The 15,764-nt window shown below is 36.6% G+C and overlaps 1 protein-coding gene across 1 annotated transcript in view; it reads left to right on the top strand.

Annotated features, from left to right (window-relative positions):
• The window catches only part of EML4 (echinoderm microtubule associated protein like 4), a 162,578-nt gene that overhangs the window by 125,401 nt on the left and 21,413 nt on the right, over positions 1–15,764 (top strand). Inside the window, exons 10-17 of the mRNA XM_009330204.1 lie at positions 3,797–3,946; positions 5,428–5,497; positions 6,859–6,969; positions 9,272–9,367; positions 11,549–11,683; positions 11,918–12,053; positions 13,874–14,025; positions 15,551–15,676. Coding sequence (XP_009328479.1) covers positions 3,797–3,946; positions 5,428–5,497; positions 6,859–6,969; positions 9,272–9,367; positions 11,549–11,683; positions 11,918–12,053; positions 13,874–14,025; positions 15,551–15,676 — 976 coding nt within the window. The remainder of the gene's footprint in view (positions 1–3,796; positions 3,947–5,427; positions 5,498–6,858; positions 6,970–9,271; positions 9,368–11,548; positions 11,684–11,917; positions 12,054–13,873; positions 14,026–15,550; positions 15,677–15,764) is intronic.

The raw sequence follows: 15,764 nt of genomic DNA, 5'->3' as shown, positions 1-15,764 counted from the left end.
TGTAATACTGGAGGAAGATCAGATCTACTTTTTCAGCAGCAGTGAGCAGTTTGGACTGATGAAAACTGATCATGAAATCACACCCTCAATTAAGTAGGTGCAAATCCCAGTGTGGACACACTTATTTAATGTCCAAGGACTTTAAGTTCAGCTTAAACCAGTTTTTTTTGGCTAATTTAAGTGAAACAAATCTAGTCTAAACAGATTGTCCATATGTTTTTGGAATCTGTTTAAGGGAAATGTCATCCTATATCAGACCAGTATATTTATGAGTGTAGGGTATCTTTTGGATACGATGGTGAAGAAAACAATGAGAAAAGGCAGTAAAATTTATGAGGACTTAATATTGGGCTCTATGAAGTTGTACAAAATTGCTCTTCAGTTTTGGAGACAGAAAGATACAGCAGCAGCAGATCTTGTACTTCATGCACAGGTTTAGCAAGGGGACAAAATCTGCAAGCCAGCCGTAACTTCCAAATATGGTGGCAAAGTGAAGCCTGTACATCTTATTAAAAAGGCATGGGGACAGTGATTCACAGAATATTTTAGTAATGTCAGTGTTTTACAACTGAAAGGTCGATTGAGTGTTGAATTGTTCAATCTGTAAGTTTCGTTTTGAACATCTTTAATTCTCCTGCCTTCTGGATGACTGTTTATAACTGGGCTTTCCTTCGATACTACTTTTTTGGAAGATGCTGATCAACTATGAACAACTTCAAAGCAAGAACAGAAGGGTTCTCGGGGTGGGTTTTTTGTTTGGGGTTTTTTGGTTTTGTTTTTTTTTTTTTTCTCTTCTGTTTGGTTGGTTGGTTTGGGAGAGGGGTGTCCTTTTTAGATGAACTGTGTCCTGCAGGTATATTCAACTGCTGATTCAGGTATATTCAACTGCTGTATATTCAATTGCTGATACGCAGTACTTAGACTCAACAGAACACACTTAGCTTTTGTCTGCCCTGCAGATTACTGTCCGCTGAAGAAATACCTAAGCTGCTTGGCAAGATGAAGTAGCTCGTGGGGAAGTCTGAGCTCTTGACTGTGTCTGGTTCCTGAGTGATTTCATTTCAATGTAATAATTTTGTTTGGGTATCCCTGCTTTGTAGTGCAATCTTTCCTACTGCACTTCAGAACTGGTTAAAGCATATCTGGCATTCCTAGTAATAGTGAAATGGGCTTATTTGGCAGCTACAGAGGTCACAGTCAGTGCTGCTGTTGACAGGCAATGACTTTATAGACTCTTTCTCCCAATGTATAGTAGCTCAGTTTCTGGAGGGTATTTCTGACTCTGTTTTATAAGATTATTTTTAGCACTGGTGCTCTTCCTTCTATGAATAATTGAAGTCAGCAGTAAATATACTATTGAATTCTGGTGTACAGTGGATCAATTTTCATGAGGGCCATGGCTATTCTTAGCCAATAAAAAACAAAAAAAACCCCCAAAAAACTAAAAGCTGTTAAGCATAACAAATGTTGTGACAAAACAGTCTTGTAATTGGTGAGAAACATTCACAGTATGAAGACAACTATCTGAACTTCCCGTGTTGAAACATCAGTCTCATTGAAAGATTAACATTGAAATTTAGTGGAAATTAAACATCAAAGTTGTGGCACCCCTTTTTCTGTAGAGACAATCAATTATTGTATTAACGTATCTGCCGCTTTGTTCTGAGTGTGTGGAGAAGGAAAGAACTGCTGTGGAGCAACAGCCCCTTTCGTTTTCTCTCAAGATAGTCTGGGATGGAGAATGAAGGAAGCAAAAAATTTCTCCCACAAACGAGGTTGTTCCTTTACATGCTCCTAAAAACACACTCCTAAAATATGCAGCCACTCTTTGGTACTTTGTTATGTAGGAGGGGTAAAGGAAAGGAATGGACTAAGAAAACGTAACCCTTTTTTGCAGCCTCGTGAACGCCACAGCTCAATGGTGGGTGCCAAAATATTTAGCCTTAGCTTTGCATGGTCGACTTCTGCTGTGGAAAGGCACGTTTGCGTAAATCATTAATATTTTTCTAGGATGAATGTTCAAAGAGGTCAATCTTAATAAATCCTTATCAATACAGTCCCTATTGTATATAGCAGATTAACAAGATCTGCCTTTCTCCTCTGAGAAGGTATTTAGAATAGTGTTCTTCATGCTTCAGGATAGAAAAAATATTTTCATTGGTTTGTAGCCCATCGTTTTTGAAAGTTCAGTGGTCTGGTTGTTTTGGTTTGGTTTGTTTTTTTTATAAAAGGCCATTCTGGAGTTTCTTTGTGTTCCATCAGTGTTTAAAAGAGAAGAAAGAGGAAAACTTAGTGGGAAAATAAATAGTGATGGAGGAGAAACAGAGGCATCCTTTTTTTTTCCTGCCCTCAGCATTGTGTTGTATCAGCATTTCTCTCAATATCATTTGCTAAGCAAGCCAGTGAATAATCTCTGCTTCAGAGGAGCCATTGTGTTCCTCTGTAATAAACGGAAGACAGCAAGATATAAATCTGTTTTGTTTTCTGTACTCTTAAGAGATTTAATTGACAACTGAATGCAGTGTCCCTCTTTGAACCATTATTTAGTTACAGCATGTGTTTAATTTTGCAGGTGTTCCTTTGGCATAGCAGTCCTGTGGTTCAATGGGACTGCAAAAGAGGAAAGGTAGTGTGGTGGGGGATGTTTCGGGGTGAGGGGTGGCATTGGAAGGGGTGTGGTGGTATTTTTGGTAGAAAGGTAGCCCTTTTCCAAGAAGAACAGAGGCCAGGCTGTCAGCTTAGGAGATGTCAATTTAGATACTCCCAAACTTGGGCTACTGCACTTGCTTTCATTTATGAGAAAGGGCCAGCTTCATCCGTCCAGCTTTCTCCGTGTGGGTCTTTGACTTCCTTTTATTTGCCTGATTAACCAGGACCTAAGGCTGGAATCCTTTAGCTAAAGTTGCTTAATGTATTGCCTATATTTTCCTTGCCGTTGTAGGTGTATTAGTTGGCATTGAAGTAGGGACCTCTCTGAAATGCAGGACATAACAGTAAAATTATAATTTTTGAGGCTACAGAGCTACTGTTAAAGTCTGAATTTTGATGTTAATTGTACATAGTGACCCTGGGAACTGAAATACAGGCAGACAGCCACATTAGTAGTCTAGGTGAAGAAAATTGCACCTGGTTCAAAGAAATAACATATTATTTTCCTACAAAAATCATCCCTTTTATGTATTTTGGGTAGATTTGGATAGAATGTTTTTCAGTGTGTCAGTTCCTTTTGAGTTTTTCTTGTTTTCAAAAATACTCTAGAACAGTCTAAAGAAATTTTTCCTGATCTTGGCAGCTGCGCTGCAGAAGCTTGCCTTTTTCTGAAGGGCATTAGAAATTTTCACACGCTTGTTTTAAAAGGCCAAATGGAAGTAATACTCTGGTGCCCGTGGTGCAGATGCACAGCTCTGTTGCTGTAAAAAATGTTAAGCCAGTACAGTGAGTCCTGCTGTTACCTAATGAAACTTCACATGGAGGTTTTTATAAAATGACAACACTGTATTTGTTTTACTTCAGTGTGCCTTACATATTTTATTTTTAACGTCAATGAGCATCACTTTTAAAGGGATTTAGTTTCCTGAGGTCCAGTTATATGGGGTTTGTTTTGGGTTTTTTTTTGTTTTTTTTTTTAAACGGTGTTACTGAAATTGTGCTATAGTTCCAGAGGAGAAACATGAAGAGCACTTGCTGACATGAGAGCTCCCCAGGAATCTTTTAAGGAAAAAAAAAAGTTTTGGGTTTTTTTTTCTGCTATACAGTGATTATGAAAACCTTGACTTAAAAAAAAATAAATGTATAGATATGGGTATCGTGGAAGAGACTGTCGAGCCAATGTTTACCTCCTTCCTACCGGAGAAATTGTATATTTCATAGCATCAGTGGTGGTACTATTTAACTATGAGGAAAGAACTCAGCGACACTACTTGGGTCATACAGACTGCGTTAAATGGTTAGTATATAACATTTGCATGTCAGTATGTATGTAATAATGCAGAAATATATTTTTTTTATTCTTTCCTACTGTATGTATGAGCTCATTATTGTCATCATAATTGTAGTTATTTTCTGTTTCATCAGTCCCAGTAGATTTCACTGTAGTAAACACTGCACAAATGAACAGTGCTAGAGCAGTCCATACTAGCTTAGGGTTTCTGGCTTAAATGTAAAACAGTGGGGTATGTAGACAATATAAGAGTGCCAGATTAGAGAAAGGATCTTTGCGTAAATTACTCTAAATAGATGCTCCAGAAGTTAAAAATTGTTGCCAGCCTAATTCTAAATCAGTGATTTACAGGCAGTATGGCAAAGGTGTAGTCTTAAAGGAGAATTAGAAAACCAAATGGAAAACCAAAAAACCCTCATTTTTTAATAGATGCCCCATCCAAATATTAAGACTGGGAAATCAGAAAGATGTTTGCAAAGCAAACCAGAGAAGCAGGGAAATTGAAGCCAACGTCATTGTGGATGCAAAGGCAGTTGCTGACTTTACAATGTTAGTCTGAAGAGTAGTGCACGTAATGTAATGGTGAACATAAGCTCCCTACTGTACCTGAATGGAGAAGAGTTGCCATCTAAACCTCTTTTCTCCTGGCTGTGCTTTGATAACTGTAATTGCTTCCTGTGGGAGGAGTGCTGTCAGTCTTGTATTCTTCGCTTTCATTCAAAAGACTAGACTGAATTGTAAATGTTTTTGGTGTCCATCACTCTGATATCTTCAGGCTCCCCCCTGCTTCCCCTTTCCTGTTTCAATGGCTTTCTTCACCTTTGTAATTTTAGAGAAAGCAAATAAGAAGGTCAGTGAAAAAATCACTAGGACTAAAAGGATGTGTACTCTGAAATCTGTTTTTTCACATCAGCTCCAAAGCAAAATGTGATAAGCAAAAGCAGATTTTTACTTACACTAGTAGTGCACCATACTGGAGAATTTCATTAGTACAATTACATCAGTAACTCACTCCAAGTGGCAGTAATTCCTGACTCCTGAGTGCGCAAGCCCTCAGCCAGCTTTTCAGCTGTTTTTTCCCAGGTTCGTGCTATCTGTAGGTTTAAGCATAAAATATGCTTTAGTCTTTATAAATATGGCATATAACTACGTGTAGGAAGTTCATCATGAGACAATGTATATTTTGTTACAGCGGACTCCCGATATAATGCAAACTTTAGATTTGTCAGAGCACATGTGGAGGTGGCTCTTCTGGCACTCCTGGTTTTGTGCCAGCAGCCATCGCAAGAGCCTGGTCGACCCATTAGTACAGCATGTAATGAAATAGTCTGATAAAAAACATTCAAGCTGTCTCATTAAAAGTGGGATCTAGGATTATAAGTGTCTTCATGGGCTTCTGTTGAGAAAGACAAAAAAATATTACAAAAAACCTCTCAGTTTTGAAGACCTATGACAGCAAAAGCAAGTCATATTTCTGTCTGTCTTAGTCTTGCAGTTCATCCAGACAAAATTAGAATTGCAACAGGACAGTTAGCTGGAGTGGATAAAGATGGAAGGGTAAGTAATAGAGCTGTTGAGCAGTAGTATCTTGTTTTGAAAATCAGGAAAAAGTGTTTTGGCTTTTTTTTAATCTCATCATCGCCTTCTGTTTGCAGTTTATTTTATGCACTGCATTTACTGAGATGTTGCTGTTTCTAAGGTAACAGCCTGTATCTCTAGCAAAAGACAGTAACAACTGTCTAAGCACTCAGCCGTACATCAAAAAGAGCAGAAGCTCATAAAGTCCTTTATCTGTGACACAGGAAACTCAGTTTTAATTCTGCAAGCAAATGTGAAGCTTGTGATTGATTTATAAGGCCACGTCATTTCTGTCACATTTCTTTCAATAAATCTTCTCCCAGAGGAGAACAAGTCCTCAGTTCTGTGGGTCAGTGTACTCTTAAGGCTTCATGGAAGAGGAAACCAACTTTGAGAATTCATGGAAGGTGTGTCAAGCTTTCCTACAAACTTTCTCGTTTGAGAGCAAATGCATTTAAATGCTCTGGCTGATGGCAAATTCTGTCAGAATTTGAATAATTGGATTGTCTTCATGAAGTTACAGACAAAGGGGAAAAAAAAGGGGGGGGGGAAGAAGATGGATACTATGAGGTGTAGAAGCACATTAAATATAACCCTTATTCAGATGTTCAACTTAATTTCTTAGATTTTGTAAGACATTTATGTGGGGTTTTTTGTATAGATATTGTTATGATTTCCACTGAACATTTGTTGAATCTCTTGTTAGGGCTGGTTGGTTTGTTTTTCCATTGGTGGGATGATTTATTGTCCCTTTCTATGGTGAATGCTGTCCTTAGGCCAACTTAATGCCCACTTTATTTGTGATTGTTTCACATTTATGAAGCTAAGCTGGTTTCGGATAGTACTTGTATGAAATATAACCATGGAGGTTTTCATTGAGTGGTTGGTGATGGTTAGGGGACTTGGTGCACCAGGGTTAGTTGTTTTTTTATTTTATTTTTTTCCTACTTTATATATTAAAAAAACAAGGTTTGATCATTATTTTCAGTTGTTGCATAAGATTGCTAGGTCTGGGGTCTGAAATGCAAGATGACTCTTCCATTATTTGTTCAATGACTTAAATTGGGCAAAGATTTACTTTCACAACTACCAAATGCCACCATACTTAATTTCTTGCCTCGAAGGCGCCGCTGCCATGTTTGTAGCCCAGACATAGGGAGCAAGTTTATCTTGACTCTCGCCTTTTGCGCTTCAAGATACTATCCGTTGTTAGCACGGGCCATCCTGCATTTCGGCCTGCAGTCTGCAATTCAGGTAGCATCTGCTTAACAAAACTTGACACCTGCATATGATGCTCTCGCTGTTGATGACGCTGTTTGTCCCATTGCTTTTTCACGCAGCCTCTGCAGCCCCATGTTAGAGTATGGGACTCGGTGAGCCTGGTGACGCTGCAGGTTATCGGCCTCGGGACTTTTGAACGTGGAGTGGGGTGTCTGGACTTTTCAAAAGCGGTAAGATGGGTGCGATTACTTGGTGTGTTAAATAATTTATCCAGTCCTATGTAAACAGGAAGGAAATCCCTGGAGACTTTTGTATGTGGTTGTCTAGCTGATACGTTTTGGTATTAAAAGTGCATCAGTGAAGCTTATGTATACTTTACAAAACCAGCTGACAGTGAGTTAGCTGGAAAACCAGGAAATTGCAGGTGTAAAATTACAGTAACAAACTAGCACAGTGAATAAATGGCAGGCAAGAAAAGCCTTAACTAGAAATTGAAGTCCGTGCTGGGTTTGGTGGTTTGGTTCTGTTTGTGAGGGGCTTGGGTTTTTGTTTGGATGTTAAAAACAAGTTTGTTACTGAGGTTCATGAAGACAAATTTTAGTGAGTTCTGATAGAAAGGGTAACTTTTCTGCTTGCACAGCTGGAGTAGTGTTTATCCACCAACAGGAAATTAAAAAAAAAAAAAATTATCTTGTGCTATTTTTTACCAAGGAATAATTTGTTCAATTTGTGCCACTACTTTTACATGGAAAAAAAAAATAGAAGTCTTGTTACTGAGCCCACAGAATTTATCGGAAAAATCAGTAGCAAATGGAGATGTGCTACTTGGCATTGATAAAGTTCTCATTTCAAAATTGGCAGTGAGTTTATTTTTTTTAAAATATGTGTATATTTTAATCTTTAAGCTGCCTTTGTATTTTCGCCAAAGCATTAAGACATATCAGACCTCCTGGAACCCTAGGCTGTGATTCTTGCATCCCAGCAAGAAGAATTAATACATGTAAAAAAATTCAAAAATGCAGAAAAAGAATGTCTGCTGTATTTTGCTAATAGAGGAAGAGCTAATAGCAGGCTGCTCAGGGCTGTGGTCCAGCTGGGTTCTGGGTGTCTCCAAGGATGGAGACTCAACAGTCTTGCTGGGTGACCTGTTGAAAAGAAATGTTTACACGTTGAAATGTTACTGTTAGTTATATCTAGGTTTTGTCTTTCAGTAAATAAAAGAATTTTTTTTTTTTTAACAAATAGGGGGTAGCATAAATAAAATAGTATTCCTCTCACATTATTCTGTCATTCCTGTCACTCTAACAAATCAATAGAACTTTAAAACTCAGATACTTTTTTTTTTTTTAAAAAAGGTGAATAAATACATGTTCCATCATCTTAAAGCAAACAAACAAAAAAACCCACTAAGGTATTTTTGAGGACTAGATTTTAGTTTTTATTAGTTTGTTTTGCAGCTGAAACTGATTTTGATACTTTATTACAGTCTCCTATGATTCCTCACTGGACTGAAACAGTGAATGGGCAGTATCTAAACTGTGTTTTTACCACATAATTCCATTAAGCCATGCAAGAGCTGTGTATATCACCAATGCTGTCTTCAGGGTGCCTTTCCACTTAATAATTGACATGTATATTTGCATGTTACTGCTCATAATAGTATTAGGTTTTGGGAATAAAAATTTCAGCCACCTCTATTTTCATAATTTGTTAGAGAATGCAGTTGAACTGCAAGAATCAACTTTAAAATAAATAAGGCCTCCTCCAAATCTTTCTTTCTACACATGTCCTTGAAACAACTGGTTTGTGCAAGTATGTGTTGCTGTGAATAAGTATGTTTTTGTTCTAAGATTTTCTGTCTGCTCTTTTAATTCCATATAGCCGTATTTACCATTTTTTGGTAAAATTGTTCAAAATAAGCTGTTTCAGTTGTTTAATACTGTAGATGCCAGTCTTTCTGCTCTGTAAGCATCATTTTATTCAGAAAGTGTTACCTTTGCTGCAGTTTTACCAACTACATGATGAAACTGCTGGTACTTAATGCTCCATGAGGAAAAACTGAGATGCGCTTCAAAATTTGATAATGTAAAGTTGTGTGTATGTGATGGTGACATTTAAGAAAAAAACACAAGTGGAGCTGTTTGTCTGTCCTCTGAGACCTGAGCGAAAATGAAATATTTGCAGAATAGAAAAAGGGAGAAACCTCTTTGCTACTAGCATGATATTGCAAACAAGAAAGCAAAAAAAAGAACAAAAACAAACTAAAAGGGAAAGACTCGGTAAGATATTTTTAAAGCTTTCCTAGAATATTATTTGAAGCATGGTCATTTTTTGTGAGATTATGCAAAAATCTAAAAAAGTCTTTAAGAGAAAAGGAAAATACCAGATATATCGAGCTTATAATTACTTTAAAAGGACTTGCTTAATTTATATTTGTACCTTTGTGGTTTTTTAAAATACTACAGCCCTTCCCTGTTTTAAATGGGGTATGATAGTACTTTGTCAGCACTTCTTTTTTTCTTTTTCCTTTAGGATTCTGGTACTCATTTGTGTGTAATTGATGACTCTAATGAGCATATGCTCACTGTGTGGGATTGGCAGAGGAAATCAAAAATAGCAGAAATAAAGGTAATTATTGCACAAATTAATAGTCTGAAATACAAGTGTTTTTATTCCCATAAATACAACAGTTTGTGAGCCACACATTTGATCTTACTTGGAAACTGCAACTGTGTAATACTGCTGGCTTGTGTAAGGGCACAAAAGAATTGTATTCTTAACTTGTATATTGGAAGGGTTTTGAACACTGGAGCGCTTATAATTACATTTTACTCATCCCTAAGAGCCAATCCAAATAAAGCAATTCTCTAATATTTTCCTAACTTAAAAAAAAATAAATCCTGGGAACTTCAAGAAACTGAAGTGATGATTCAGTCTGTAGTTGTTTATTTAAAAAAAAAAAATAGTTTTTTATTTAAAAAAAAAAAAAAAACTTTTAGACATTCCTTATTTTCATTTTTGTCTGAATCGAGTTCCAGACATTGATTCTTGGTACATGTGTCTCTTCCCGTTTGAGGTCCACTAGTACTTTTGTAGGCTGCAATCTTGTTTGCTTTCCTGTTTCTTTCATAGCGTTCTAAATTTCTGATCAATGAGAAGCGTTCAGAGGTGTTGCGCTCAATGTTCGTGTAAAGTTGATTCCACTGGAAACACCCTATCCAATACTAACTTGCTATTGGAGTCCATATTTTGAGATATCTTGCTTTGCATTATGCAATATCAAGCAAGGAGATATTACATGGATGTGGAACTGAGTATTTTTTAAATTTTTTTTTAATCATGAGTCAGCAAGTGGAATACTCTACAAGTGTATATGTCTAGATGATTACAAACTTGCAATTTCAGATAACAAAATCAGGTTGGTTTGACCCATTTTCTTTAAATTATGTTGACCAATACTAATTATATTCTATTCTGTAAGTTTTAATGTAATTCTATGTCAGTGTTTTCATTTCCTTGCTGATATTTAATGTGAAGCTATTTGGCATGTGCCTTGTATTTCCCGTTTTATGACATTATGTTTTGACTATTTTCACTCTCCAGGGAGTTCCTTGGTGTTTCAGAATTGGCGAAAAACAATTTGGCAGGGACAGCTTGCCCTTTGGTACTTATTCACCTTTAGGACTTGATCTTGCAGTATCTTAAGCACCTTCCACGATAGGTGGTGTGAGCAGAGTTTTATCCCTTGAGCTAGGGTGCAAAACGGAAGCCTTTTCTCAGCTGAACTCCATTAAATTTTTTAGTCCTTAGTTTCCATACGATTTGTGGATATAGCAGATCCACTCATGTGGAGGAAACTGTGTGTGAGAAGCGTAATTCAATAAATGTGGCCACCAACAAAAAATGAAACTTGAGAAGGTTGTTTTCTTGAAGTGAGCCAAAAATGGTGAGGTGGGAAAGGATACTCCCACAGGTGCTGATTCAGCAGCACTTGCATGTACGCTTCTTTAAAGCGTGGCCTTAAATCCCATAGAAGTAAATGCATTGATGCATGTACTTAAGTGTTTTGTAGAGTCATTGCCTCCAGGAGATTGTCTTCCAAGACAGTTTGGTTGAGTATACATTAGAAGTTAGATAAATGACCAGTCGGTTTGTTATGTTTGCAAAATCTATTGGAAAAGGATGAAATACTCACTGAGGTGTTAGTAATTCAGTAACAGTATATGCAGCCAGTAAAAATACAAAAGTGGGACTCTGTATTTCAGTTTTGAGTTTTGCAGGTTTCTTTTTGACTTTTTCGTGAGGAGGAAATGGGAGGAGGAAAGAACCCAAAGGAATTTTTACAGAATTTCAGAAAGAGAATGATGAATATGATCCTACTACGTTACCATTGTCTCAGTTGCCTCTGTCACAGCTTTGTTATCCAGAATAGCAAACTAGTCTGTGTAGAAACTAAGCAGGGTTTTCAACCCAAAAAAGTGTCTTTTATACAACGTTCACTTTCCATGGCAGAAGTCTTAGCTATTCCAGAGGGCAGAAGCTTTTGTGATTTAAAAAGTGAATGTAAACCCCTGACTTTCCTACTGAAGTGTTATAAAGATCTCTTATGAATGTAAAAAATCAATATATATCAAATGGTACGTGTGGTCATTCAGAGAGTTGATTTAGTGCAGAACACTTACGGATTCTTTCAAGCATACAATGAGCTGTCTGGTTCCTCATATCTCTGTTCTGAAACTCGGGATTTTACATGTGTTTCTAGTAGTTAATGTCCCATCTGAATAAATATTATTTCTGTTATTATTGCAGACTACAAATGAAGTTGTTCTTGCTGTAGAATTCCATCCAACTGATGCAAATACCATAATAACATGTGGCAAATCTCATATATTCTTCTGGACCTGGAGCGGCAATTCATTATCAAGGAAGCAAGGGATATTTGGGGTAAGATTGTCTTGATATCAGGTCAGTTTTAAATCAATGGAATGAGCTGCTCACGCTTTCTATGAATTTGCTCCGTTGTTACCATGTACTGTTTGAGCAGAGAGGTAAACAAAGAAAAAAGGTTAAATTCTGCTTACATGTATGCAGGGTGTTTGGGTGTGGATACATTATACTATACATAATGACGTAAAGAGTACAAGCAATTATCTCTTTCTTTTGCTTATTTTGTTTCAGAAATATGAAAAACCCAAATTTGTTCAGTGTTTGGCTTTTTTGGGAAATGGTGATGTGCTCACTGGAGACTCAGGTGGGATAATACTTATATGGGGCAAAACTACTGTAGAATCTACTGCAGGAAAAGGACCTAAAGGTAGGATACATTCACAGATAATCGCAGGTTTTAGATAGTCTGTAGAAGACAAACATAAAGGATTGCATTAGAAAAGGAATAGGGAAATAGGCCTGACTAAGGGTGTACACTTCCTATTATTAACAGGTGGTACTAAACTCCTTCAAGTCTCATGAATTTGCTGACTTACAAGCAGTCCAGAGTTTCTCAATAATTAATGAGACTGTGCCTGAGATGAATGAAAACTACTTTATCTAAATGTTTTGCATTTAAAAAAATGTGCAGTTAATCAGCTTTCCTTTCATCCTGAGATTTGAAAAAGGCTGTAGGATCAGTCTGAGGATTCTGCAGGCTACCTTTGCCTCTTAAGGCTTATGTTGTACCATGCTTAGTCTCAGAGGAATACCATTAAGTGTTGAAGCTGGTGTTAGTAGGACTTGTATGTGAAGGAAAAATACGATGCGTAGTTGTACCAGTTACGCAAATAACAGTATCTGGTTTAGCAGATACTCAAATCTTGGCTGTAAAATGTACTTTAAAACCCATCTTATTTGAAATTTGGGTTAAACTTTCTCTTTAGGGCAAAGATTTTGTAAAAAAGAAAGGAAAATGAGTTGTTACCCAACATACGCAGACCTGGCACAGTTGAGCCCTAAGAATAATTTATTTTACTTGGCAGCTATTTCAAACACTCTGGTTTAAATTGGTATGCCAGGAAAACATTCATGTAAAAAATAAATTTTTAATGGTAAGTCTGTTTTTGTAGGTAAATCTTTTTCTTGTCTTTCAAGCTAACTGCAATGGAAAAGTAATTTAACAAATTATCTGATGTTTAATTTTGAAGTTCTTGTGCAAAAATAACCTTTTCCCAGTATAATTTTAAAAGATATCGAATAGAACATTTATTTACATTGGCTTGCTTAAATATGGGTTCTTTTAGTTGGTTTATCACATTAGATTGGTCACAGGACTTGATCTCAGGCTCTTTTTCACAGTGTGAGAGCATGCTGACTTGAACTGACTTGAGCCACAGGCAGAGTCAGTGAAGTTAAGCGGGTATTTGTTTGGGTGGTGTTTTAGATATTGTCTGTGATTGCTATTTGAAAATATACAAGTCTCAAAGCACCAGAATCTTGCTTTTTTTAAAATGTACTTTCCTACAGCAGTTCTTTTGACGTGAAGACTGAATTAGGATGCAAAAGGCTTCCTTTGCTACCTTTATTGTTTAATTTTGTCTTTCATTCTTCCTAGTGTTTTCCTTTGGGTAGACTGCTATATTGATAGATGCCAAATGCTGCTTATACTATTTTTAAGTGAGGCAACATCCAGCTTTAGATATTGGGTTCATGCATCCTGGAAACTTTGCTATAAATAATTTGCTTTTTATTCCCATAAGACTATAGACAACAAGTCTTTGACTTTCTTTTAATAAAATAACTTTAATTCTTTTCTAATAATGACTTGCTAAATATTTATTGACTCTATTGACTCTAAAGGACAGTTTCTCTTGCATCTGGAAAAACTGTGTTCCCTTGGATAGCAGAGAAATGAAAGCATTTTGCAAATAGTTGTTGTTCCTGCCTTCACAAGTTGTAGGACAATCAGTCTCAAAAATGTTTCTATTCAGAAAGGCAGGTCCTTTGTTTTATCTTTTTATCCTGTAAGAAAACACTACCACCTTGTGTTTGCAATACCAATGCAATATGAATAGCCTGACAGTCCGAATGTGATTATTTATTATACACCGTTACTTTATTCTTCTGCCAAAAGGCACAGCTTCACATAAACCCCAGGTGAAAAAACAAGTAGTGTTCTTTATTATTTTCTTTTTGTGCATGTAGGAGTATATCAGATAAGCAGACAAATCAAAGCTCACGATGGCAGTGTGTTCACACTCTGTCAAATGAGGAATGGGATGCTGCTAACTGGAGGTGGGAAAGACCGAAAGATCATCCTGTGGGATCATGATTTGAATCCCGAAAGGGAAATTGAGGTAAGCAAGCAAGAGTGACAAGGAAATTGCCTTGAGCCAAGATATTGACTAGCAAGACGGGGCCCTCCCCACCCTTTGGAGGATTGGTAGTCAGGATGATAGAATATCTTCTGGTTGTTGTCTTTTTAAGTGGATGACAGTATTTTATGATAAAAGTGTTTAAATTTTCAGTCTATAAGTGAGCCTCTATGAGGTTTCAGTTCTCCTCTGTTTAAGCTGAACAGAAATTTTAAGGTTTTTCTTTTCTCCAAGCCCTTCCTTAGTTTCTTTTATTCGTCCCTTTTTTGAGGATATTCTTTAGTATTGCCTGTGTTTTTAAGTTTGCCTGTCTGGAGAAAGACAGTGTTGCCCGGATTTGGGTGTGTTAGTAGAATTTTTGACATAAGGCAAACAGTTAGTAGGATACATATGGGTATTCTGTAAGAATTAATGATTAATAAGCTATGTTGAAGAACTGCTTTTAACTTTATCCTAAAACAGGTGTTTAGTGAATACGTATGTCTGTGATTTGGCTATATGGCAATGCTAGGTAAATGGGGATGAACTGGAAAAAAAATGTACATTATGGATTTTAAAATACTTTTTTTCCCCGACAATAAGATGACCTCTTGAAATAATGTGTTCTTCTTAAACAGTTGTTCTAATAATGGTTTATTCCACTTACCTAGTGTCCATTTATAGCAGCATTTTCTTCTTAACACGTACATTTAGTTCCATCTAGAGTTTGTTATTACCTTGAATCTAATACTGACCTTTAGAAAACATGGCTGAGAGTAAGTAAGCATTGACTATCATATACAAGTCTTAGGCTTAAGTAACACACTCTCTTCATACCAGTGTCTCTGTTTTCCTTTTGTTAATAATGTTATGTTAAAGCTAATTTTTTATGTTGAGAAATATTACCAGAACCCTGACAGACAAGTTTCTGAATGATTGCGTTGATTTTCTAGCTCATGTGGCTAATATTAAAGTTAATGTATTTTCTAAAGATAAATCATTTAGAAAACCAAACAACTGCACACTGTAAAATAAAACAGTGTATTAGACTTCAAGCATGCAGTAAACAAACTCAATAAAATTCGGAGTCATTGCTGACATAAGGCATATGAACATTTACTTAAGGCTAATCAGGAAGCATTAAGAAAATCAGGAAGCATTTACTGTGTGCTACAAGATTTTTCTTATTTTTCACGATGTGTTTCGAAAAGTAAACAGTAACTATATATTATTCCTATCCTTATAAGATGAGTAGTAAGGTTGTGGAGTGCATTTGTTTAGTGTATTTGATATAATTGTGGCATAATTGTGATTGTTCTGGAGTGAGATTGTCTTGTATGGCTGTACTGAACAAATAAATGAGGTAGGTTTGGGGTCAAGTCCTGATCTAGTGTATACATGATTAGATTGTTCCTTTTTACTGGGAGAACTGCAGTTCTGGTACTGTCGTTGTGCACTATTTGTGGCCTTCAAAAATAAGCGTCTGTCAAGATGTGTGATGTGGTTTTACAGATGTTTCTTTTCCTAGGTTCCTGACCAGTATGGAACAATCAGAGCAGTAGCGGAAGGAAAAGCAGATCAATTTTTAGTGGGTACTTCACGAAACTTTGTTTTGCGGGGAACATTTAATGATGGTTTCCTAGTAGAGGTACAGGTGAGCACCACTTTTTTTTTTTTTTTTTTTTTTTTTTTTTTTTAAAAACTGTAACCTAAAAATGTAAAGGCTTTCCCTGCTGGTGTGT

This window comes from Pygoscelis adeliae, unplaced genomic scaffold (assembly GCF_000699105.1).
Source record: "Pygoscelis adeliae isolate BGI_AS28 unplaced genomic scaffold, ASM69910v1 Scaffold308, whole genome shotgun sequence".
Taxonomy (NCBI): domain Eukaryota; kingdom Metazoa; phylum Chordata; class Aves; order Sphenisciformes; family Spheniscidae; genus Pygoscelis; species Pygoscelis adeliae.
This window is presented reverse-complemented; position numbering and strand designations above follow the sequence as displayed.